The sequence below is a fragment of the Lepisosteus oculatus genome, chromosome 5 (assembly GCF_040954835.1).
Source record: "Lepisosteus oculatus isolate fLepOcu1 chromosome 5, fLepOcu1.hap2, whole genome shotgun sequence".
Lineage (NCBI taxonomy): Eukaryota > Metazoa > Chordata > Actinopteri > Semionotiformes > Lepisosteidae > Lepisosteus > Lepisosteus oculatus.
The window spans coordinates 48,929,789-48,956,550 of record NC_090700.1 but is presented as its reverse complement, the minus strand read 5'-3'; the positions used below and the strand labels follow the sequence as shown (position 1 = coordinate 48,956,550).

At 41.1% G+C, this 26,762-nt stretch overlaps 1 protein-coding gene across 1 annotated transcript in view; it reads right to left on the bottom strand.

The window, feature by feature from the left end:
- Positions 1 to 26,762, bottom strand: part of LOC102691670 (A disintegrin and metalloproteinase with thrombospondin motifs 7) — an 88,195-nt gene that overhangs the window by 31,385 nt on the left and 30,048 nt on the right. Inside the window, exons 10-16 of the mRNA XM_015343350.2 lie at positions 22,198 to 22,290; positions 21,702 to 21,847; positions 17,401 to 17,570; positions 16,049 to 16,182; positions 14,461 to 14,581; positions 13,553 to 13,797; positions 6,876 to 7,017 (exon numbers count right to left, since the gene is read on the bottom strand). Of these exons, the coding sequence (XP_015198836.2) occupies positions 6,876 to 7,017; positions 13,553 to 13,797; positions 14,461 to 14,581; positions 16,049 to 16,182; positions 17,401 to 17,570; positions 21,702 to 21,847; positions 22,198 to 22,290 (1,051 nt within the window). The remainder of the gene's footprint in view (positions 1 to 6,875; positions 7,018 to 13,552; positions 13,798 to 14,460; positions 14,582 to 16,048; positions 16,183 to 17,400; positions 17,571 to 21,701; positions 21,848 to 22,197; positions 22,291 to 26,762) is intronic.

Sequence of the window (26,762 nt, the reverse complement as noted above, 5' to 3'; positions counted from 1 at the left end):
GGGGACACTTTTAAGAGAACTTAAAGAGATACAGTATAAGTCTTCATAATATTTTTACAGTTTTTTCTACTTGAATTATATATTCAATGTACATCAACATCAGCCAAGAAGTAGTACTGCAGGATTCAGCTGGAGAGAGGTTACAAGTGGAGGTTAGGAGGGACATGGTTGTGGCAGAAATCACAGTCGTTCTGTAGCCAGATTGTCACGGCCTCTTGACCCCTAATTCCTGACCCCTGCAATCACCACAGGACCTGCTGTGATAGGATACACAGCTGTCCAGACCGGTTCTCATCATTCACCCCCAATGAAAGCATGGCTCTCAGGTTCTTTGTCCTTTCACCCTCACCTTTCACCTCTGTTAGTGAGGAGGCCACACGTGGTAAACGCAAGGTTGTTAGGGGAAGAATAAATGCAAAGGCCAATTTACTCAGCTTCAAAGACCAGTTTTCCCAACGCCTTTCTCTTTTGTCGCAAGCATAAAGGAAACCCCTACAGCACTAAAAAACAACTGAAGAACGCTGCTGTTCTAAAAAGTGGAAAGAGGGAGGAAAGGCCACAACATGTGCCAATAATTTAAGCCTGAAAATTGGGAAAAAAAATATTAGAGGATCGTGGGATCGCCACAAATGAAAAACAAAACCCTGCATTCCGGAGGGCCAGAGTGATGTATGGCCATCGCAAGCCTTCCACTCTGATCAGCCACAACACTGACCACCTGCTCGCACCACGTGCTGTGCAGCTCCACTCCTGAGGACAGGCAGGGCTCAAGCAGCTTTCTGCTTTAATTCCTGGTTTTTGAATCCATATGTTATGCAATAACCATTACCCCTAGCCTCAACTGTTGTAAACAGGCACAACATATCTCTCCATGCAGACGTCTTGTTATTCAGTGCTTGAGGGAGTGAAATAAACCACTGTGATTTAAGGTAACCTCTATAATTATTCCAACATTTCCATATGATTCCACAGACATTGAAATGTATATTAGATTGGCAAAGATTCCAGTTGCTGCAGAATCTCTTGTGTTTCTCATGTGGTTTCTACAGTACTGCTAATCCAAATTAAAAAAATTTGAATTGTTAATTAAACCTGTTAAAGAGTATGCAATAACCACACAAATGGATTCAATGGCAGAATGCGAGAATTATTTGATTTCCAATACAATTCCGTAATGCTGATGATCTTTATCCCAGCTGAACACAATAATAGCAACACAAGATTTTCTCAAGTTTCTGAACTGATGGAATAGCAATTACGTGGTTTCAAAAGAAAGGCGTCTTGAATAAGTAGGTGCCCCCCCCACTTTTAAACCCCTAAAGATGGAAAAGGAGGAATATTCTGATGATAGTGATTCTATCCAATGTCATTCAACGTTTGAGATCATTCTGTGTTCATTTTATTATTTCACCAAGTGTTTGAGCACTGGTCTGTGTATTTCAAAGACAGTGGTACTGTATGAGCAGTAATTTTGTGGAACGTATCTGATGAACACCAGAATGTTTCTGTTATAATAATACAACAGTGATCATTTCTTACAACACCCCCTCCTGTGAATTGTGCTGAAAAAGGTAGTAACTGGGGAAGGAGAGCCAAAACTCCCTCAGCTGGAGGTTCTTCTGAAGACTTCCACAACAAATAAAGTCAAGAAGATCCAAGGTATTAATCACCTCCCCAGGATGTGTCAGCAACAGTGTGCACTGTTTCACTTCAACTACAACGACTACAAGGACATATGCTGCCTTTCAAAATGTCTTCAGACTTTACAAGACTTTTTACAAGGCACAGTGTACTCTTGTGAAAACAGTGGTTACAGCCCAAGAGATACAGTACCACAGAACGGCCAGTGGCAATTTTGTGAAGGTGATTTGTGCAGACAGAAAATTAGTCTTATTTTTTCATCACTCTTGTTTCAGACAGTTTTATGTGGGTTCCAAACTCCCAGACTGTCTTCAGCTGTAATCCAGCTAACTGCTAGGCTTTCATAATATTAGCCGATGGTATACAATCTTCTTCACGCATTTAAATCTGAGCACAGCCCTGCAGAGCTTTCAGGCTTCAGCAGTCAATAAAAAGTGAAATCTCCATCTCTTTCAAACAGAGAGGGTGCTGTTAAAACATCCACCTCACACAGACCACAAATCAAGTCGACAAAGCATTATCTAAAACCCATTAAACCTTTACCTCTCAGATCCTGTTACACAGGATTGTTCCAGGTTCACTTTTTAAATTATATTAACAAAAGTATTCAATTCTTCTCACAAACGTCTGCATTCTATGCATACACATCTTATCAGCTGGGTTGCAATCAGTTATTCGCCACCCAATTTTATAGATAAGAAACTCATTTTAAAGAAAATGAAATAAGTTAACTCTTTAAAAAGGAAAATCAGAATCCCTAATTATTTTTCTCCCTGTAATCCCTGATCAGGATCTGCCAATGCTTAATCAACTCTTTTCTTCTAACGGTTAATTAAAAGTTCGGCGAATTCTCCACTGACAGCATTGCAAATTCACAGACAGCTGGCATATCATTGGGGTTCCTTAAGCTTTGAAAACACTAGACACTCTGAAAACAATATACTTGGGTCAACACTAGACCACCCAACTACACAGACAGTCAACTATGCGCTACTGAGAATCCTGCTCTAAAACAATTTAGGACAAAACCCAACTGAACTCGCAACATCTGAAAACCTGGATCTCCAGTTGTTACTGGTAAAACTGCATGGGGACCCTAAACTCCAGTTTCTTTTGCTGTGGGAAGGTTTGTTTATCTCCTATCTGAGATTAAAGCACTTGGCAATCAGTGGCTTATTTCACTTTTAAACCAAGTGAATGGCTAACTTTTAAACGTTAGCCATTCAAAATCCATTTAATTCAGCTTTTGTCAGCCGAGCTCACTGCGACATTCTCAGAGCCTCTTTTTTTCAAAACATTTAACACACAGTTCTAATTGTGAAAACCTATGTGTTCATACTGTAAATGTTATACTTATAGTCCAAAATCTTTTTTATAGCCAGTTTATAAAAAGCAGCTCTAGACCCTGGAGCAGGGCGGCCCGGAGCTGGAGCTGGGGTTCCTGATCAGCTCCGGAGCCAGACTGGAGCTGAAGCTGACCTGCGGGAAGCTGCTGGGGAGTCAGACCCAGCAGATCTGGAGTAATGCCAACCTTAATCACATCCACTGAACATGGAACATTGTCTTGTCTGCTTCAGGATACTGCATATATTTGTTCTTACTGGAAACTTCTCCGGACTGAAAGCAAGACGGTTTTTAAAAGATGGCTATAAACCATTTTATCCATATTATTGAACAAGAAACAAAGACTTCGAAAATAAACACTTTTTGGAAAAGATAAGCAACTTTTCTTCCCTAGTGAGGTCCTACTTGTGCTGGGCATATACCAAATTAATGTAAGACAACTTTTAATGTTTTACATAATAATTGTACTGTCATTGCCAAATCTGTTCTTGCAATGTGGAAGAAATCCATTCCAGATGCCTAAGTATCTATGAGGATAATAAGCCTTATCAAAGATTAAATTTAAGAAGTGGAAATGTAAGAAGATGTAAGGTAATGTTATTTCCATTTGGCATGCCTAGTAATTACCTATCCCTATGGGCCAGCAGGCCATTACCGTATCTATATTTAAGCACCACAGATTTTCTAAAAACAAACTTGGAGGTGTTATCATTAATTTAAATGCATGAACGGGAATAGATCTGAGAAATCCCTTGGATACTAAAATGACTCAAGAACAACAGAGAAGGGATCAAAGAGCAAATGGAAAATATGACAAGACAGAAGAAATTCTTCAGGACACACATTTTCACGGTTTCAGGCTGAAAATATGAGGCTTAAGATGATCAAACAGCACATTACTCAGAATCCGTTTAAACATGCCTGAATTTGTCTATATATGACAGCTGCTGTGCTCTAAAGCCTAACATACAAGAGTATGATATAATAATGTATATATACTGATAAGTAGGCACGGTCTGAGCAATATTGACATCTTACAACAGACAGGCTAACCTAGAAGATATATAAATAACGTCATTTTATTACCTCACAAAATGAGTGGGCACCGATATCTGCCAGTTAAACTATGTCTTGAAATTGTTCATGTCTGTACTTTCACTACCACCAATAGCATTACTTTGATGTATAACGAACTGCCGGGGATGCCGAAGACCTCGATGAGGTTTCAAACGTTCTGGTAGAGGGTGAAGGGCTATGAGAACTTCCTTGGTTATGGGGAAAACAAGAACCTCACAGAGTTTAGAGCACAACTCAGTAAAAATCCTGGCACTGACCCACCTGAGCCTGTAAAACACAGCTGATCTACTGGGATTAAAAACTCTTCTTTTAAAAGGCTATGCTTTCTCCTGTAGAATCTTCACACTAACGCGTTTGAAAAACGACCATGCTCTGGTGGGCACGGTGCTCAGCGGTGCAGTGGTTAACGCCGCTGCCTTGCAGAGCTCCATGCAGGGCACACTCTGGGTGGGATGCCAGCCCATTGCAGAGCAGACACACAGGCAGACAGACACGCACACACTCGCACCAAGGGACACTTTTCTCAGAAGCCAATTAATCTACAGGTACCAGTATGTCTCTGGACTGCAGGAAGAAACCAGGGCACCAGGAGGAAACCCACACAAACCCAGTGAGAACATACAAACGCCATGCAGACAGCACCCCAGGTCTGGAAATGCACCCCAAGCCCCGACGCCGTGAGGTAGCAATACTCCCCACTGCCACCCTACCCACTCTGCTGCCACCTAATGGGAATTACATTTTTCTTAATCAATTATTACTTACTAAGGACATCCCTGTCCTTAAATGAGGAGTCAGTGTATCCTGAGAGGAAAGTATTCATAACGTAAACAATACTCGTAAACCGAATTCAGATTCCCAAATTCCACAATTGTTAATTTATGACTACCTCAAATGACATTCATGTTTTGATGGAGCTTTAGTGCCAAATGAATGACGATGTGGTTTGCGTCTCAATTTTCTGTGAAAACATTGTCGCTGATCACCGGGAGAACAGAGAGTACCTAAAGACAAAATTAGCAACCCAGTTTCTAACAGATAATCCTGTTAAAGCTCTCTAGTCTCCTGCAAAAGTTAAAAACCAAATTAAAAAAAAAACATTTTTAAACAAGGAATGAGAATGAAGTAAAGGGTTTGTGAGGTAATGACTGGAAATGTCTAGATGATGCAAGGGAAATGGCAGATGCAATAAAAATTTTCACTCAGGGGTTTTCCAAGGAAGAAATCAACAAGAGTGCTGTATTAAATAATATCAGCAAAGAGGCGCAAGTGTTACATGTGCTGGAAAACCCAAGATTCCCAGGGCCTGGTCTTGTACTATGGATTTGTAAGCACTGTAGAAGCAGCAAAGAAATTTAAAAAGGACTTTGACAAAATTCAAGACTGGGTAAAACCCAGCCAGATGACATTTATCGTAGACAAGAGCAAAGTACAGTATATAAAATGTGAATCACTGAGCTTTAAAAAAGGTACACATGAGAAAAGTGTAGGTGTTTATGTTGAAAGCGACAAAAAAGATAAAATAGAATGTCAGGGCATATATCTTAAAGTTTCAAATTTCCATCATGAATTTCAAGTGATGCTATGTTAAGATATACATTTACATAGCACAATACATTAGAAGGACCTAATTTAGAATAGTGTCCCCACATCACAAAGAAACATTCCTCCTCTGAAATTCTTTCAGATGCAACCTGCTAGATTTCCTATTTAAAGAAATGCTCTGATTTAACGGCCTAAAATAATGGAACCTTTATGGTTTTGAAAAGAGAAAATAAAAAGAAGAGCTGTTTCAAACACAGCATTCAAAATGCTCAAATGTGCTGATCAAATTAACCTAAAAGTATTCTGCAGAATCAACAGCGAAGCATGAAGCAGAAAACACAAACGGAAACTAAGGGGATAGCTTTTAAAACTGGTAACAGGAGGAATGTTTTTTTTAAGCAGGAGGGTTGCAGGATTAGCCCCTATCATATCGAATACCCCAGTTTCTTTCAAGGAACCAGATGGATGAGATCTTTGCATCACACACAGCAACTAGGAACCAAAACAATCTCAAATCGGTCAAATGTCGAAGAGCTCAACTGATGTTCTTCCGCCGAAAAAACAAGCGTTGATGTTTACCAACTGCAGATTATTTTTTCTGGGGGGGGGGGAAGGAATACTGAAAATAAAACAAATTGAAAGTTTCCAAGTGTAAACACAGAACAGCTGCTGATAAACTGTGAACATAGTTCACAGATGGTAATAATTCTTCTGCCACTGTATGAGAAACTAGACGGCAGTGTGTACTTATGAAACAGTTGAGTTTGAACAGGATTTGTGCTTTCAGGGATTTTGGAGCCAAACGTCTGGAGTAATAGTTTTGGAAGTATACAAAAAAAAAGCTTATGGGCAATACTGAAGGATTTCTGTTCTACTCTGTGAAAATACAGAAAGGGGAAAGAATTCATGGCTATTTTATTATGTAATGCATTTTCCCACTCTATGTTGTTTTCCTTAATCTTAACAATCTGACATTTCTGGCAATAAATTAAAACTACACAAGGGATTATGTATAATCATTCCCACATAAAATCATTCATAATTTGAAATGGGTGGGGAAATCATAATAAAATATTGCATGTGGACTGAGAGAGATCATGAAGCATCCTGAGATTAGAAGCTTGTTTTGTAATAGTTTGACCTTTTTACTGTTGATGTGTTACTACCATTATAAAACACTTTGCAAGGTGCTATACAGTTTATAAACAATAACAATGAAAACCTGAAGCCCAGTTAGCAGCCATCCCTTAAATTCTGCACCACCTCACCTGTCCCACAGGTGGCGCTGCACTCAGTCCAGGAGCCATACTGCCAGAAGAAGTCTGGGGTGGCGATTTCGTTGTTGGTTTCGGCCTCCCGCTGGATGGTGTACTCATATCGCACACCAGGGTTTGTCTCCTGGAACAGCAACTGCAAAACAGCAACATGTTCCAATGAGTTACATAAGCCATTCAACTGAATTTCACACAAAAAAAACCACAAAACATACGCCCTGCACATGCAATTTGAAGAAATATTTTTCCCCTAGTTACCTATTTGAAATAGTCTTTAAAATAAAGCTTTCATCTATTTTTTTAACAGGAGAAAAATTCTTTATATATTTTTTAATTATGTCAGAACCTGGGAGAATTCAGGAATCGTGATTTATTTATATTACAGTCTTTTTAAAATATAAAGATTACAACAATTTTCAGAGCATCATGCTTTGTTCACTTCCTGTAGTGTCAAACAATCAAGATGGAACTGCTTGTCTACTCCTGGGGTATACAATCACACAAATTAAAGTTTCTCCAGCCACCCACTGGCTATGTGTCTTCAGACTGCAGAAACCCTGGTTAATATCAGAGACAGTCACGGTATCAACAGGAAGAGAGAAACAGAGGGAGGCAGTAAGCAAGCAGAGGATGAGCAAACAAGGAGGTGAGGCTCAAGAGCTAGTTTTGAAAAAAAACATGTTGCATGGATTCAGGATTTACAGTCAGCAGGGATTGAAAACTTTATCACTTTTTTAAAAATAGCAGGCTCTAATGAACTCTTAATTCCCTTTTTGTTGAATTTGCTCCCGGGGTTATCTGCAGGGGAGGTTCCAGGCCGAGGCTGTCTCTGAGCTGGGTGAGATTTCTCCAGGAGGATGTTTGCTTTGGGGAGGAGGGCGGGGGTGCAGCGATGTGTAATATCCTACCCTGTGACACATGGAGCCGCGTGGGAAAGCAGTCCTGAGCCCTGGAAGAGACTGCTACTCCAGGGGCAATGTCTTCACAGCATCTGGACACCTGAACTAATCTGTGTGGGCTGGACAAAGCTCCTGCAGATGAATTTCCTCCAAAAGGGCCCTTTCTGCCTGAAAGCTGGCAGCTTGTTTCGCCTTGTATTGTATGGCAGCTGAGATGGTAAGTCGTGGAAAGCAAGCCAGGGAATACAAGGTGTAAAAGGGCCCCTTAACTCTCAAATATCAGGTTGGCTAACCTGAACACTAGGGCGCCTGAGAAATGTATCGGTCACACTGGAGGAAGACTCCTTTCAGGTTGTCAAACAGTGCAGAGGAAGAGTGGCAGAGCTGAAAAGCAGCCAGGAGAGTGCATTTCGCTCGCAGCTGTCGTGCAGTAGCTTACAACTGGAACAGAGCAATCTATTTTACCGATGTTTGCACAAATCATTTATAAAACCCCGCGCTGAGTCTGACAGCTGTTGGACTAACTGCGCAGTCACATTTAGCGAAGCTGTCAGATTCAGTGGATTACTGAATATCTAGAAAGCACTTGACTATATTTTATTTTTACCACATAAAACTTGGTCAACCTTCCGAACCAAAGTCACCTCAACTTTGTCTGACCCACTTTGGAAATAGGTTTTTCTTTGCTTCCCTTTGAGAGGCATCCTTCAAAAAGTGACTAGAGAAGATTTTCAGATCGATTCGCTATCGCCACTCAAACGAGCAAGACAGGTCACATGGATTCCCGGAGCTTTCAGCCCTTCTGACATTCTTCTGTTCCTGCACATAACACCTTAGCGTTATCCGTAGTGGTACATACTGATGCACAGACCACCGTCACACTTACTTTTGGCAAAAGGCAGAAATTACGCCTTGCAGCACAGAGTCTTCTACACATTTACAGATGCAAAGATTGAGAAAGACATGAGGTGCATATAAATCATTTAATATTTGTTTTCCAAGTGTAATGGTACCAATTGGCATATGCAGTGCCTGACTGACGTGTTGCTGATTCTCTTGCAGTGCCAGATGAATCACGGATCATCTTTAATGCTCAAAGAAAGCGTGGTGCACCACAGCAATGCCAAAACACAATCAAACAGAACCAGGGCAGGGGGAATGGAAATCTGAAGCCTGTGCAGCTCTGCTCCGATAGCTGGCTAGCTAAACAACCTTGATTTCTGTGAACCGCTGCCAATCACTAACTCATCATCAGAGCTAGAGGGAACTGTGCCCACACTCGGCTTGTTTGTTGTTCAGATAAAGCCATGTGTTTGTATAAGCACTCATACCTTGCTGCTCATTACACTTCAGAATATTGAGTGATGTTGAAAAACTGACATGGCCGCACTTGCACATGCAGTAGCTGAAGCCCTAGGCACCAGGTCTGTGGGGGCTGTGTGTGCTCAAGCACCCTCGGTGCCTTCAATCATGGCATTGTTAAAGCATGGGTGAACGCATTTTTACTTTGTTTGACTTTGGGACATCACCATAGGATTGTGCAATCACAGTACTAATTAACTATTATGTGTTGTTCCGGATCCTGTAATCAATTGCACGTGATTTATTTAATGCCGATTTGTCTGATTTGTTTCATTTAGCGACCTATCATATCGGATCATTATCATGAGTAACTGGAATGGGATCTGAAAAAGCATATTTCATTTTGTAAGTTGGAAAAACAGATTTTTGCACTGCAACACATCCTACAAGATCATGAACAAGAAAAGGTGTGTGTGATAATGTAAATGTAAAAAAAGCAAACAAATTCTTTTGATGCCACATATTCATTGAGATTCTGTTTCACTGGACATTGAAGATTCTGTAAATAACACAAAGGAACATGTCCTCCTTCACTGAAAAACACAACGCCTGACTATTTCTTACCATTTAGGAAGTTAATGGTAAAGGATAGAGAAATGTGAATTTTAATTAGCTTTATTAATGCGAGTATATTTGAAGCAGAGCAACCTCAATAATTCTTAAGGTTGCTGCTGATGGCAATAAATCAAGTGATGAGCTTGGAAACAAAAAGCTCTGCAAAACCAGCCCTACAAAAAAAAAACAAGTTTGACATGAGATGAAAAATAACTAAGTGAAGTCAATGCTGTGTGGTTCAGTTGTTCTTAAAAAAACTGAGACCCTTTGTTGGATGGAAAGCCGAGAGACTTGGGTGCAAGGAAATCACAGTGGGCAATGCTCATGAGAAACTTTCTTGAGGGGGAGGTTTTCTGCTTTTCAAGCACTCTTCAAAAGAGATGGCGTGTCCCCATGAGGATAATGCCTGCTCAGAGGTCAACAGTGGAAGAGAAATAAGTCGGATGTAATTGTTTTCCCTGTAGATACATCTAACATTTTTTTCTAAATTTGCTTTTTTGTCAAAATTACACTTAAGACAGTTTCCCTGCTGTACGTAGCTTTTAGTGCACAGCAGAGGACACATTACCAAGATAACAAATTGACAGAATGCTGGATCCGAAGCACGTGCCTTAAGAAATTGCAGCATTATCCTGCAGCTTGCTTCAGCTTCATTGTCAGTCAAATAAACACAGCAGCAAGGAGCTACATTTTCATGTGCTGCTATTTTGCTCATTTTCTTTAAATGAACGGGTGCCAGGCGGATATTCCCAGCCATGCTTAATAAGCTTGATTCACTTAGTTGTAGTTAATGGAAAAATAAGTCTCCAAAGCTAAAGAAACAAAAGCAAATATTTAAACAACTCAAAGGGACTTTCAACCAGAGCCCTAAAACATTTATGGAAAACTTGCCTTGTGTGGAAAAACAGGTGTAAACTTTGCTCGGGGAAAAATGCTGCACTGCTCTTAACATTGTCTTTCCCAGCGGCCCTATAAACCTCCGCCTTTCTGACTCCTCCCAGACTGGACTCAACATAGACAAGCCTCCACAAGTCCGTTTTTTTCCCCAGTTAAAAAATTGCAAGTAACTTTGCTACTGTCTGATAGGACTGGACATTATAACTAGCACCACTCCCTCAGAGCATGGCCTCAAGACTTGGGTTCAATTCAAGACTTGGGTTCAAAGATGGAATTTGTATGATCTCCCTGTATTGGTGTGGATTTCCTCCAGGTGGTCTGGTTTCCTCCCACAGTCCCAAGACATATTGTGGGCGAACTGGCTTCCTGGAAAATTGGCCCTGGTGTGAGTGTGTCTGTGGCTGTGTGTGCCCTGTGTTGGAATGGCATCCTTGTGCCACTAATTTGCTGGGATACGCTCCATCTCCTCCACGATCATGTCAGGAATAAAGCGGTTAGAAAAAGGATGGATTAATCAATAGATTGTCCTGCTCCAGCTTTCCAGTCCAGTCTCTAATTAGTTCCAACTGAAAAAGAGCCCAGAACTACCGGCCACGCTGATGTGCAGGGAGACTGACATGCCCCCCAGACAGAGCAAGAGGGAGCACAAGAAGGATGGATAATTCAGACTGTCCTCTCTTAGAGGGCCTGTCAGTGCAGGTACAGCTCTGCTGGGCTCTCCCTCAAACCAGTTTACACCTACAAGGACTACAGAGGCTCGCCAGAACTCTTTCAGGGGCTTTAAAAACTAAAAAGAAGTTTCCTACATATTGCAAGGTGTCTATGATAAAGGCTGTCATGGTCAAATGAGAAACAAATAGTGGAATTTTCCATAGAGCAGGTTTGCACAAATAATGTTGATATCAGCTTTCTCTGAAGAATGTCTTTATCAGCCCTCTCATGACCAAGCTAGCGAATACACACACTCACAAGGCACAAACAGAGATGACTTCTCCGGTCTGGGTTCAGAGTTTTGTCCCAGTTGCATTATGCTGGATGTAAATAAGGCAAGGCGCTGCTTATATGTTGTGAAATCCTTTCCAACAAACACCGCTTCTTGTGTTAGTATTGTTTTAGAGGACAAAAGGCATAAGGCCGAATTTCTCAGCTATCGACAGACAAAAAAGCATCAACAATAAAGGTGCGATGGAGGAGGGAGGGGAGGCAGTTGCTTTCTCATAATCACAAAAATTTCAAAATTCTCGATTCTGCTGGGGAAACGTCCAGAGTAAATATGCCCACTCAAAACTGAATGTCTCACTCTATGAGCGAGACGAAGATAATACAGACCGAGACACACTCAAGTCAATATTTTATATGTGAGAGATAAACAGCACTACTGGAATGTATTGAACAACTAGGGGCATAAAATATTGTTGAAAACTCACACAAATGCCTGATGTCACGTCTTTATTCGATGGGACGTGTAGCCCCTTTTTGCACAGCACCAGGCAGCTACACATACAGTCACTAATAGGGAATGAGAGCTGGGATTAGACGGTCTTGAAACAGGTTAGTTTTACCCTGCTGGTGATGTGTTGCTGCAGTAGTAATCCTGCTCAGTACGAGAGGAACCACGGGCTCAGACGCCTGGTGCATGTGTTTGGCTGAGGAGCCTCTGGTGCGAAGCTACCGTCTGTGGGATTATGTCTGTGGGATTATGACTGAACGCCTCTAAATCAGAATCACCCCTAACTGCTCCTGTCTAACGAGAACACCTGGATCAGCTTGTGTTCTACATTATCAGATCTTTTACTTCACAGCCCCCAGTCTGGAGGAAACAAACAGAGGGATTATTATTAGTGTGTAGAGGGCGACCTCCTCTACACTTCCAGATACAGAAAGACAATTCATCATTCCCACTATCATTAAGAGCTGTTAGCTGAATGGCTATCTGTCTATTGTGGGAAGGAGCCCTTTGTCTCTTTTCTAGCTTGGCTAGGTAATTAATGATCCCATTGCAGCTTTTATGTGGTTCACGCTTCAAATGTATGATGCATTTGCAGACCTTTTTAACAAGTCTCTTTCCAGAATTAAGAGGTGTACTCAGTGTCTACTCAGTTTGCTCCCATTCTTCTCTTGACTGTACTGATTAACACAGCCATACAACCTTCATCCTGGTGAAGAAATCTGACAGGATCAGGGCAGGAAGTGCAGGTATTAGGTTGTGATACTTTACTTCAGGTTAGATGAAATGGGAAGATCTAGCAGAAGTCTAACTTCTGTTGTACTGTCCAACAAGTCCTGCTCCTTTAGCAAAGCTAATCTTACTTATTTGAATTTATTTTTGTAGGCTATGCAGCTGCATACATAATCATTTCAATCACGATGATGCCTTAAGTTAGTGACACGATACAGTTAATAAAGAGAACATGATATGATATACATGTATCAAATGAAGAAAGTCTCTACTGCATTAATTCTTCAATGCTCCTGAAATGGCCCTTCTTTCAGCCGTTCAGAGATGCTGTGCTTTACTGCGGCAGCTTGAAAAGAAACACGAAGGGAACTGCAGCTGCATGACTCCACAGGGCACTGTGCCTCACGGCTTTCAGAGACTGTTTCAGCTTTGAGGCTTTTAAGGTCCCTCCATCTGAAGCTTTTTGCAATACCAGAACGTCAATTTTTTTTCCATCTTTCGTCTTGCTCTGATGTGTGGCTCAAACAAGAAACTATTGTTCGGAAAAAATACAATCCCATTTCGCGCAGCCTTGGAATCGTTTGTTAAGAATAAAGCCTTCAAAAAAAAGAATATTGTAAGAAGCACGGGTACTAATGCCCAAAGCATGAGCTCAGAATGAATGGAAAAAAATTAAAATATTGCAACGTCTGTAACACCTGCATGTTCATCTCATCTTAACTCCAGTAATTGATTCAACATCTTCAATTGAATAAGCACAAAACTCTTGTCCTGACTACCTGTATCCAGACAGGCTCCAGTGTTGGTCCTGGGGAGGTCAGGTTCTCTAGGTTCCCTGTCCTCTCGTACGTGAAGGTTGTCCCTGCAGCCTTGTAGTCTCCATTCCACTGGATCGTCCAGCCCCCGTTCAGGAAGTACCTGTCAGGGTCTTCGCTGCGCAGAGCCAGGAAGTTCCCTGCCTCCGCCACTTCCTCGATCCGGATGTCCCTCGCTCCCTCTGGGATCAAGCCGACATCCACGTAGCCTGAGCAAGAGAGTGAGAGGGACAGACTCAGAGAGGAAGAGAGCAAATCAGCTGGACGTGTGCAACGTGAGAGAGGGAGAGAGACATGAGAAACAAATGAAACAAAGACTCTGACAGTGAGAGAAAGGCAGTGCCGGTTTGTTTGAAACAGACTTACGTTTCTTTCTGGGTTATGTAGAGGTGAGATTCAGAACACTTTGGAATTTTTCACTCTTACCCAACGGCTCAAGAGCTTCAAAAGGCATCGCTTAAGATAAAGGTTTTAGAAACTCATTCTTTTTTCGTGCGCCATTGACTCGATCTACACGAGAGTAGAATCCATTTTGAAGACGCAGAGGAACGGGCCATGAAAGAGCCCCAAACATGGCTTTGCTTTCCTCTGCTAGAACTTTGAGCTGCTCAAGTGCATCCCGTGCATGTCTACAGCTAACACAAACTACTTCATAGTTCTGGTTGCTGGGCATCTCCCAGCCGGAACTACAATAAATAAGAAGGCTTTGAGGAAGGATGGCCAACAGCACTACTGGGAATTCTAGGAAGTGACATCTCCATAAAACTTCCTCCCTGTGAGACCAGCTACCCTGTTTCACGCCCATCTCTCCATGCCGCTGTAATCTATATGCCCCCCCCTCTCCTGTCCCACAATGCCACGTGCTGCCATACCCAGCCCCTCGCTCTCCTCGAACGTCTTCTTCACCGTCTCGCAGGTGGAGCCGTTGCCATGGCAAACCCCACACCGATCCTCCACCGCATTGGAGTCGATCTCGTAGTCGCAGCCCACGTTCTGAAGCGCCCAGCAAGAGAAGAGGATCAACGGGTTCTCACCTACCACAGCTACAAATAACTGTGACGGCGCCTAAGAATTTTGCTTGATTTACTTTAGGGTGTTGCTGTCTGTCTAGTATTATGTTTTGAGGAAATGAAGCTGTATTACACTTCTCAGGTCAGGCAGATGACCGCTCCTGTTTATGTGACCTGAGATAGGAATTTTGATATCTTCCCCTCTCAGTTCATATTCAGTTCATTTTCATAAGTGGTCTCCAAGTACAATACTGTATTTGGCCTATACCCAAAGTTAATTAAAATAGAAGATACAAATATTGTAAAGAATGTGTAAATATTTAAAAGGACAAGGAAAAGACTAAATATGCAAAGACTGTCATTAAAAACACCTAAAACTGAAGTCAAACCCATGTTTCAATGAACTGGTAGCTGTACCACATAGTGGTGGAGAGCCATTAAACCTACTCTTCTCTCTGCAGCAAAAGTCTAAACATTTATTAAATAACCAAGGGCTGTATATTTATGAGGTATCTGAAACCTGAAAACAGATTGTGTGTTTATAGAGCAAGATAATTCCTGAGTTAAGTTTATTTTTTTAAGAAATCATCCAAACATTAAAAAACACCTAAAGATGTTCAAATATTAACTTAATACTGTGGAATTCAGGTAATAAATATTTATGTTTTTACCACGTAAATGACAAACACCATCTACTAAACACAGATGAACACTTCGTGCATATGCATATGACAAACCATGGTGGAGTACAGACATCTGTATTTACTCTGAAGGAATCTGGAACTCTTAGATACTAAGAAGTAAACACCATTTAAGATAACAGTAATATAAAAGCATCCTCCCATCAATAACAGCCATCTGCTAGGATACCGTGCCAGGATTTTTTTGCTCTCAATATATGTTTGAAGTAGCCTCCCTGGATAGCACAAGCTCGTTTATTTCCTGATGCACTGTTGTGTATTCAACATCAAGGCACCATGAGGATGAAGGCTTTTTCATCTTTTCACCCCCTGTGTCTGGATGCAGGTGAGGACAGCACGGTGGCGCAGTGGTCAGCTCTTGCAGCTCAGGTGCCCAGGGTTCAATTCTGTTGTGCTATCTGTTTGGAATTTCTTGTGTTCTCCCCGCGTTTGCGTGGGTTTCCTGTGGGTGCTCCAGTTTCCTCCCACAGTCCAAAAACATACCCGTTAGCTGGCGTCTGGGCAAAATGGCCCTAGTGTGACTGTGTATGTCTGCTTTTGTGTCTGCCCTGTGATGGACTGGTGTCCTGTCCAGGGTGTATCCTGCCATGCTCCCATTGCCTAATGGGATAGGCTCTGGCTTCTCCGCAACACTGGACTGGATAAAGCGGGTGGAAAATGGACGTGTGGATGGATTTTGTGGGTGATCTGTAGGGCGATTCAGTGGAGGGAAGCGTTAACAGGGCCTAGTAACGGCGGTTCAGCGTTACCTTGCAGAAGCCATTGATGCACGTGTCACGGCTGGAGCTCCCTTCATAGCACCGCGTGCCGTCGACGGCAGCGTCCAGCAGCTTGTCGGAGAAGTACTCGTTCTGGGGGCGGCAGTGCAGCTCGCAGGGGTTTGCTGGGCAGAGACACACGAGCAGGGGTCAGGGGTCAGGGGTCAGGGGTCAGAAAGCAGGATAGGGAGTTCTTAGCTGCCCTGTTGCAAGCTGATCTGAACCTTCACATTGTGCCTCTGCAGCAGTTAAGACATTAACACAAGGGCACAGACAAGGATGGCTAATGTCTGTTTTTTTCCTATTAAAGGTTGCCCCTTGAGCCCCTGTAAATACGGACATGTTTTGTTAATGCCATGACTGGCGGTTCCTTGCTCTGTGTGTAAGCAGCACCCGGTAATGCAAGTACAATTTCAGCAATGCATCATTGCCCATCACTAACCAGAAAAAGACAAACAAAAGTCATTCTCAGAAACAAGACAAAACCTAAGGAAAGAGAAAAAGCTTTCACCCCCCACCTGAGCTCCTGGGAACCTGACTGGATGGACCTATTTCTATAATCCAGCCATATCATTCTGCAACTCACACCTGGAAACCCACTGAATCTCAGCTGGTGTGAGCCTGGTCAGTACCTGGATGGGAGGCCTCCTGGGAAAAACTAAGGTTGCTGCTGGAAGAGGTGTTAGTAGGGCCAGTAGGGGGCGCTCACTCTGCTGTCCATGTGCATCCTAATGCCCTACACTACATTGTAAAAAAGTGCCGTCCTTTCGATTAGACGTACAACTGAGGTCCTGACTACAACTGATGTACAACTGAGGTTGTGGTCACCCCGGCGTCCTGGCCAAATTAAATACCTGAAATATACTCTAAAGCACTTTGAGTGGAGTGTCCAGAAAAGTGCTATATACAGTAGGTCAAAGGAATAATAAATAATTATATATTATTATTATTTTTAGCACTGTCATGATATAATAAGACCCATCTGAAAGGAGATCCTGAAACCAGAACACCCAAGATCACAACTAGAACTAAACCCTCTACCCATTCGTTCTTTTCTATTATGGTTATTTCACCTCCTTTTACTTTTGAAGTAAGGGAAATCAAATGGCAAAATTTGGTTAGTATCCATGAGCCAGTGGGCAATGTTCTTCGTTTACAGCCATAGTGCGTTTCCTCTGTGGGAGAAGTGATGACAGAAAAGACACAGTACATGCAAATTTATTTTGCTGATTAATTTGATTTATTGTGACATTCATTCAACTTTTAAGAAGTCTTGCCCTAAAACTAAAAACAAAAACTGTTGCTTTGAGTCCATTATCATGGGCAATTGTATTCCTGCCTACCTCTGTTGTTCACGGGAACCCATTTGTAGAGCTTGCCCTTATAGGGCATGGTGTTGAAGTGGCTGCACTGGATGTGTCTGAAGGAGGGCAGCCCTGCTGGACAGGGGTCAGTGTTACACACCCGGTACCTCCGACGCTCCCCAAGACAGTACTTCCCACCATATTTCGGCCTGTCCAACACAAGAGAAATCCCAATTTACATTCTGAGAACAGTGTATGACACCATTTATCTGGATCTGGCTGAGAAACGCAAAGGGAGCCAATTGAAATGGGAGCATATCACAATGTGCAATAGGATGGAGATTATAGCTTACCTGCACCCTGTTGCTTACTGTGATATAAATCCAGGTTAATACTTCAAAAGTAGGACTGGGAAAACAGTGGTAAGAATCTGATATTTTCAAAACTGTTTGCCCTCTGCCCTGTACGCAATTTTAAATTCTTGATTTAAGCTTCAATGCACCCTTTTATTCAAGCTTAGAACGGTTTAAGCTTCCTCTGACTACAGAAACTGTAAGAGTTTTAAATGAATTAAATGAAGACTTTTATTCCAGCATAATTAGATAACTAGGATGCAAAGTGCCAGCCATTTATTTCTTAATCAGTTACAGATTTTGGTTTGATTTTCTGATATAAACTGAAGAAGGGTGCACAGCCAGAAGAAAAAAAAAAACATCTAAAAGACCAACACAAGCTTGCCCAGTCCAAATCTCCTCCCTCAGTTCGAGTGCAACAGCTGGAAAACAAAGCCATAAATGGAGCTGAACTAATTCCTGATGTCAGAATAAGCTGCCCGATATTTTAAATCTCCTCTGCCCAATTTAAGTCGCAGCACTTATGTCATTCACTCAATCCACTTGCAAAGCAACTTAACTGCTGTCAGATAAGTAAAATATTTGCAGGAACAGTGCAGGGAAGTGCTCTGCCGCAGTATCTCAGTCACAAGTTCTGACTATCATTATCGCTGGCCTTTCTGGTCAGTCACAGCTGTCAAGAGCTGCCATCTCATTGCACTGTCCCCACACTACAGCACGTTACTGTGTCCAGGAGCTTTGATCTGTCAAACTTAAAACTAGCATCTTCCTTTGCTTTCCTTTCAGTAGGAATTAGGTTTCACTTTAGCTTGCAAATGGTAGAACAAAGGGTAGTGAGGAATCAGGTTCAAAGATGTCAAGGGAAGGATATGTAACAAACTTTTCTTTTTAATGAAGTGAATGAAGGGCTCCGTGGGGTTTTGCTAATCTTGTTTTCTCTTCCTACAGATCAAAGTCGTGTCTGCAGGCTGCGCTTAAGTATATATGCACTCATTCGCACCCTTTAGATCTGTAAAATGCTGGCATTATAAGAAAAGTCTAAAAATATATATATTTGCAGCTGTTTGAAGTCAAATCAGACTTAGGAAATGTTTTAGAATAAGTATTTCAGACATCACCCTTGTGGATGTACATTACAGAAACAGTGACATGGTGAACACAATTGTAGAACAGTCTTGTTGAAGTGTTTCAAGCCAGGGCAACTACAGTAGAAGCATGCAGTGATCCAAAAAGATTTGGAAATTGAAATGGGAGCCTGCATACTCACAATGGTGACAGCCACTCAGCAATGGTATTTGAAGTTTGAAATTCTTTGTCTAGAGAAGGCTGAAGTGGCAGACAAAGTTGTTTCTATGAAAACCACCCCTATGTAAGAGAGTGTGAGGTGTTGAGATGCACAGTGCATGCAGAGAATAGCCTCATCCCTACAGAGCCATTGAGATTCAGAGCATGCAAGATTCCCTCAAGTCTCACTGCAGTCTAGGTGATCCACAGACAGACATTCAAATTCTCAGAATAACCAGGGACATCAATTCCTGCTCCATCTTAAATGTTTCCATAAGCATGATGACAGGTAGTCATTTAACAGCAGCTGATTAATCCTATCTTCTTTGAACAGCAGGACATTAAAACGAAGAACATTCCTTCAGCATTCCTTTCCCATGGAACTGACATTTGTTGACTCTGAAAGCATGCCTGATTGTGGGTGACAAAAAGGAAAAATTAATTCCGTTTGCCTCATTCTCTCTCACAAAAAGTGTCTTGACAAGAAATAAGAGTTGCAACACTCTGAAAGCAGTTGATTACATGATACGGAGGACTGATAAGAGATTGAAAATATCGGTGACAAAAAACAGCACATATCTTTGTCACACATGTACTCCCAACAGATTTTTCAATAGGCTTCAGAATTCAGTTATAAAAGGGCTTTTTATTTGTATGGCAGTGTTACAATAACCGTGCTGTCTAAGCTCTAGTCTAAAGGGAGTATGTCTAATTCCATTATTAAAATAAGGCTTTTCTGCTACAGTTGCAATAACATTACTGCAGAGCACCAAAGAGACGCGTTGTTTGCTCTTCCCATTTTCCATTGTTAAAACACTTGAAGAGTCTCCACCAAAAATAGTAGCAATTAGCAGCAGTAGATAAAATTTGCTTTGAAACTGCTTTGCTGTACATTAGAGAAATGCATTATATACTGTACACATGGGTGGGTATACTCAGAATTCAGAGTTCCTGTTACAAAGGGAATGTCTCAATGCATGCACAGCCATGATATGTATGTTTGCCTACACAAACTACTCTATAGGAAAGTGATATTTAAAATCACTTGCTGAAGTGTTCAGATATTTAGCCTATTTTTCAGCCTATGCACTCCATTTCACCCTTCTGACCTGCTGGATGCCTGTGAGCCTGCAGTTTTATTAGTGAGAGATGCATCGCTCCTCCAGATGATGCTAACTCTTCTGCAAGCTCTGCAGAACCCTGACAGTGTGCATTTGGAAGAAGGAATGCATGGCTTTGGACCTCATGCTGATAGAGGAATTTAGTGGAAAACTGAGTTTATTAGCAATCCCTGTTTCCAAACGGGGTTGGAGCTGAGAAATCCAAAAGGAAAATAGTGATTGCAAAAAGTCACTACCCATATCACATTTTAGCCCAAGAGCATATTAAATTATAATTTACATGCATTTTAGTTGAAGTTTAATTCTCTTGTAGAGCTTACCAATGTGAAAAAATGCACTACTCTATTGCTAAGCACAATCAACTGATCATCTGAACAATATCCCTAGCTTTTATTATTAAAAATCCACTCTTCTAACAAAATAAAGACAACTTTCACAATGAGACTATGATACAGAATCTCTATCAAACTAAAAATCCCAGTTAAGCCAGATCAACCAATGTCATTCCCTAGAATTGAAACTTGTGAACAAAATCAGACTGTTCTATAAATGTATTGCGGTTAGATAAGCAACCCCATTGGATAATGTAAAACAGATAAAAAAGGACAAGACTTAACTTTTAAAAGACATAATTCAGTCTATGAAGGGTGACCAGAAGCCCTTTAGGTTGGTGACAGCAACGCTTTAACCCTTTGAAACTAATGAACTCTCCTGCTTACCAGAACACAGCCTTTAATCAAACCAGTGACCTTCAATGACATTATCATCAACACACTCATCTAACAAGCCCTACAAAAACACCTGCAGCTTGGATCCTATTGCATGAATACTAATCTTGAATTAGGACCTACTTTGTCCAAAAAGATCTTGTTCAAGTGAGAATATGAAACCCTATGGATTTTAAATTCTTCTCATTGATGTAGTATGCTCATCTTGTATATTTCAATAGAAAGAATCAATACAGAATAGACACCATTTAGTAGTTTATTTTACATTTGATTTTTACTTATATTACTTCTGTCTATCTATTTTCTAACCACTCTATGCAATACAGAGTGGCGGGGCAGCTGGAGTTTATCCTGGCTAGCAGTGGACGCAAGGCAGGGTACTCTCTGGACAGGACGCTAGTCCATCACAGGGCACACAGACAACAACACACACTTACACAAGGGCCAATTGACCTTCCCATCTCCAGAACTGAACCCGGCGGCAATGCTATCCACTCTGTCGTCCACTTTTATTAACATGAAGTATTTAAACAGTTGTGTGCTTATTTTTGACCATTTAGAATATATCACAGCATTCTGCAAACCCTTTTCCCTTCATTGAATTACTTTGCTATAGAACATTTTTTGTCCTGCCATTTTAAAAACAAAATTAAAAGACAGGACTTAAGTTTTAATGTCCCATTGATAAGAACATTGGCAGTATATGACATTTGCATGCAATTAAAATGTGTTCTGACCCGCTATTAAATTGGTCATTCACAAGAACAGAAAAATGAAACCATTAACCCTTGCTGTGCTTTAACCCTGTGGGTTTCGTGAACCAGGACAAGGAGGGCTTGATGGCCGAGACTCACACAGGGTTGTTGCACTCCCTCTCCGCATTCTGCACTCCAGCACCACAGGTCCGGGAGCAGGCTGACCACACACTCCAGGATGACCATCCTCCGTTTAGGCTCTCAGGCCGATAGCCCACCGGCACGCACTCTCCATCAAAACACCACTGTAGGAGACACAGAACGACAGAGGTCAGAGCAAAAACGCAGAAAACCGCAGAAGGAACACCACTCGGTCACAGCTGGAATGCAGAACAAGAATTCCGACTCCTTTTTCACATGCTAATGCAAAAATCACTGGTCCTACAGCATGACAGGAACTAGTCAACTTACACATGCTGGGCATGCAAAATGACCTTTGTGGTCAATTAAGCGAGGCACGTCTGCGAGCAACTTCACAAGTCTTGCGAACGTTGCTGGGATTGATGTTAACGTTTATTGTTCAGCAATGGGGGAAATGGGAGCTGATCAGAAGGAGGACACCACGACTATGCAGAGCAATGAAATGCTTATTTACCTTGTTCAGGCCACAATTGGTCCCATCTGCTGCTCCGTCCAGCTTGGAGTGACACGTATTACCCACAGTGCACCACAGTGTGCTACAGACATCCTGTCATAGAGACATAGACATAGACATAGAGACTGCAAGGCTGAAGACAAACTGCTTTTAAAAACATCCTAGATCTCCATGTTTTAAAAATATGACTATATCCACACATAACCTATATATTTCTGTGGAACAAGATGGTGTTAAATTCTGCGGATAATTTATATGAATATTAACAACTCTTCTGCTGAAAACACAAAGCGAATTATGACACAGTGCACAGAAAACAAGGCAGTTTCACCGATTAAAGTGATTATATCAGGAAAAATGAAGGCAACATGAATTAAAAATAATGCTCTCTTCATGAGCTGAAGCCAATGTCTTTGCAAAATAATCATAAAAAATGACAGCTGCTGATTGACCTTTTTGACTTTCTCCCATAAATATAAAAACAGTATTATGCAGAATTGTATGTTATATATGTATAAATATTTCATGAGATGTGCACAGCGACTTTGTTTTCCTCCTTCCAGGTCATCTGCAGGTAAGCAGGACAAGTTAGTTCTTATTTAGAAGACCAGATGTTGGCTACTGTATATATACATTTTTAGTACTTGACAGTGCAAACTTAAAGGTCATAGTCATTCCCAACATGAGAACAGAAAATCAATATATTGGTGTACACTAACACAGGGGTCTTTATATAACATAACTAGGTTTGCATTAAATGTTCCAGTATGGACAACAGAACTGAGCAGAGTCTGATAGGATCCATTAGAAAACAGATAATAGTAATTGGCTTAAACGTCTGAACCAAATTTAAAAACCAAAGCACAAAACCAATTTTTAAAAGACCATCTATCCATGCTAAATGTTTTCCCAATTTACTACTGCGGCTAGGAGACTTAGGAAATAAATGTATTTAAAAAAATAATTGTGTAGTTTTTGTCTCGCATAATTTCAAAAACAATTAATCTTTACTGCACTGCAAACATCTTTTAACACGGATATTCTGCCATAATGGATCATGTGATTTCTGAGGACAGAGTAATGGATTTTCATGGTTCTTTGAACACTAACCAAAGAAAACAATGGGTGACCAGTTGGCCCAGAGACTCCTTGACATCAGTCATACCCAGACAGCTGAGTTGTTTGTTCATAGGCCTGCATACTCTGGGCTCTTGTCCTGCATGGTCCTCTTCTATTATCCAGTAGAGCCTGTTTCATCAGTCTGCACCCCTCTACCCAATGACTGGAGTTACTATATCCGAGTTTTCCACTCTAGGCAAACTGTCCACCCTACATCCTGCGGTCAATGAACTAGATGGAAGTATGCCCACAGCAGAAAACTGGGCTTATACTACCTGTGTGAGAGAATAGAAAGCTCCCGACAAGAGCACACTTCCCATACTGAGTCCTCTCAGCCCAGGCCTGCAGCAGTGCAGGGTTGTTACTGTCTAACACCGCCTGTGAATATCTGCACTGCCTCTTTAGAGAGATCCAATATTCACCCCAATATTTTTTTCGTTTTAATACAAATTGCAATACATCATCATGGCAATTGTTATTTAAGTGCCTGATTATCACTAAATGCCTGCATAAATGGAGTGCGACATTTCAACAAGAGAAAGAACATGTGACTGAGACAAGCATGCTAGAAGCTGAATATATTTAGAGAAGCCAAGATATGTAGTAAGTGTAGCATGATTGCCATCCTCTGCAATTAACAGAACCTGTACAGACCAAACAGCATGCAGAGAGGCCAGGCAGGACTGGTGCACAATTGCCACTTCAAAAGTTTCGGCAGGATGTTGCATCACTAAACCAAAGGAACAACAGATACTGGAGTGAGAGACTCTTTATAGGTAAAATATAATCTCCACATAAGCTGACATTTTCCTGCAAATCAGGACTGCACCAGAGTCAAAAACCGTTATTGAACTACGACTGCACCTGGGTCTCAAGGGTTACAGACCCACTTGGAATGCAGATCTACATGCATTGCCCAGAATGAATTCATCATCCCTCCCTGTTGATAAACTTTCTTCTATTTGGTGTCAGTGGTGCAGATAAGGAGACAAAGCAAAATTTCAGGGCTTATCGCAGCGTGAAGCCCAGCTGATCAACTTCACTGATCGCTTGCTGTGACATTTCAGCTGGTGATGGGAAGCCATTAATTGTGCGTCCAGCATGTAATCAGAGTAGTCCATCTGGCCATGACAAATGCTCAAGGGTAGTCTGCTGCCTCAGAGCCACGTTACAGAGTAAGATAGAGACTGACTGAACGTTCACCAAGATTTCAAAATTCAGATGCCCTTTGCAAATAACCATTTCAGATCCGACCCCAAAGTCTCATCATACTGGACAACAGATTTCCTTTTCCTGAAGCTTTTTTTCAGACAATTGTGACAGAACAGTGCAGGAAAAATTAACCTTTCATCACAGCAGACAGCCAACCTAGCAACAAGAACTGGGTCAGCATTGTCCCTTATTATTGATTTTTCCAGCCTAAGAAAATTACTGTAAACGATCATCTGAATAAGTACAAAATTCAAATACTGTATATAACCTGCAAAGATGTTCAGTCCCTGCTAAATAAATAAGGTATGGTTCTTTTTTCTATGCCTTTTCTAACACAGGCATATGCTCTTTAGATTTTTTAGCAGCAGGAGCCAATCTGAATATTAAAACTTTCATCCTTTTAAAGACGTACTTCAGACTCTTTGTCAGTAACGAAAGGTTTTGCTCTACTACACTGTGAGTAGTATTCTCCAAAACCACTGATTTCTGATTAAAACCAGTTGGGTCACCACACAGCACAGTCTACACCCTCCTAACAAAAACAGGAAAAGGGAAAACTCAAAGTCCTACAATTACACTCAGATTTCTTTCCATTTGAATCTGGCATTGACTGCAACTAAGAGAACAGTGTGTTAAAAAGAGAGAAAAATGAAACAGAAATGATGGTCTGTCTGTAGCAGCCACACTACATATCTTACAATAACCATTTAAAAGTATAGTGTAGCAAAACACAGTGAAATCAAGGTAAAGTACAAGGGAGTATCATAAAGCACGATACAAACAATGCAAAACCATAGAAAGGTGTGATTTGGGGAAATGTGTAAAAACAGCAAGCAAATTTATTGTGGTCAATTTTACTAAGGATATTTGTAATTAATGTACTCCAAACATCTGTACAACTTGGCCCCAAACCACACACAAGCTGAGCACAGCTAGAGCATTGGTTAATTAGACGACCCTGTTGTTTCTGTGTGGTCTCTACGTGGCCTTTTCCTGAAAACCCTGTAATATTCCACAGCACCCAAGGCAGAGAATAGTTTGAGTAATCTTTGTACTGTATGTATGGTTTGCATGCTAATTTTTAATATCACACCTGTACAACATACAGTATACAGCTCATATTTAAAATGTCTTAACATTGCAGCAAAGTAAAGCAAGTTTCAATATTGAAAACGGAACAAAATCTAGACAACATGGGATGTATATTTGATTAAATCTCAATGAAGTCTTTAACTCACTACAAAGCTTAGAAAACAGCACTGTTCAGAAATGTCTCCATAAGAACATCTTTATGCATGGTGGAAACACTTTCAGACTGACTCAAAAGCCAAAGGTTTTTATTTTAAAACATTCAACAAAGTACTTAATTGACAAGTTGTTAATTCTGTGAAGAAAAGTGAGAAGAAAAAAAAGTTTTTCACTAATAGAAATAGCAGCATCATGTTTTGCAAAGAATTATGTTTTTTTTTAAATGTTCAACATTGTTCACACCCCTATGCATCAACAGATGACACATTAGTAAGTACTGATTAAGTCTATTACAGAGCAAAGTCCGTTTTAACCCAAGTGTGCTTTGAATTTTCAACTAGAAACAAGCTTTTCAGAACAGCCTGTACACCACAGTCCACTTCAATTCATACCAAATACTTCCCTTCCTGATAACAGATATGTCTGGAACAAATAAAAGAATGTGCCGAGCTAAATTATCCAGAAATATGTATTAAATCAATGTGCAGGACTAATAAAATCTCACTCATCTCAAGTGTCAGGGAGCAGTGTAGCATGGTAGGTAAGCCTTTCATCTCATGACTGGTGGGTTGTTAATTCAAGACTCCCCTACAGTCACAGCTCTTGTACAAGTGAGTGAGGTATTTGACCCCACTGCTTCAGCCTATTTGAATGGAGACCAGCATTTACTAGGTGTAAACCCTGCATTGAACTGGTATCCTGTCCAGGGAAGGAGTCATGTGCTCTATTTGCTTACTGGCATGGAAACCAGGATAAGCTCATGCTTGAAGGCCACAGGGGATAGACTATTGCATTACTTGTCCGAATCCAGCCCAAAATGTGGGATTTGGAAGATAATTTTTTTTTCAATCAAATAATACCAGAAGAAGCTTCCTGTGGTTTATAAGCCAGGCACAACCTGCATACATTAATTAGGAAAGCATGTTTTTATTCAGGATAGGGTTTTCCTGCAGCTATTAGTATTTCAAAAGTTTTTGCCTTCACTT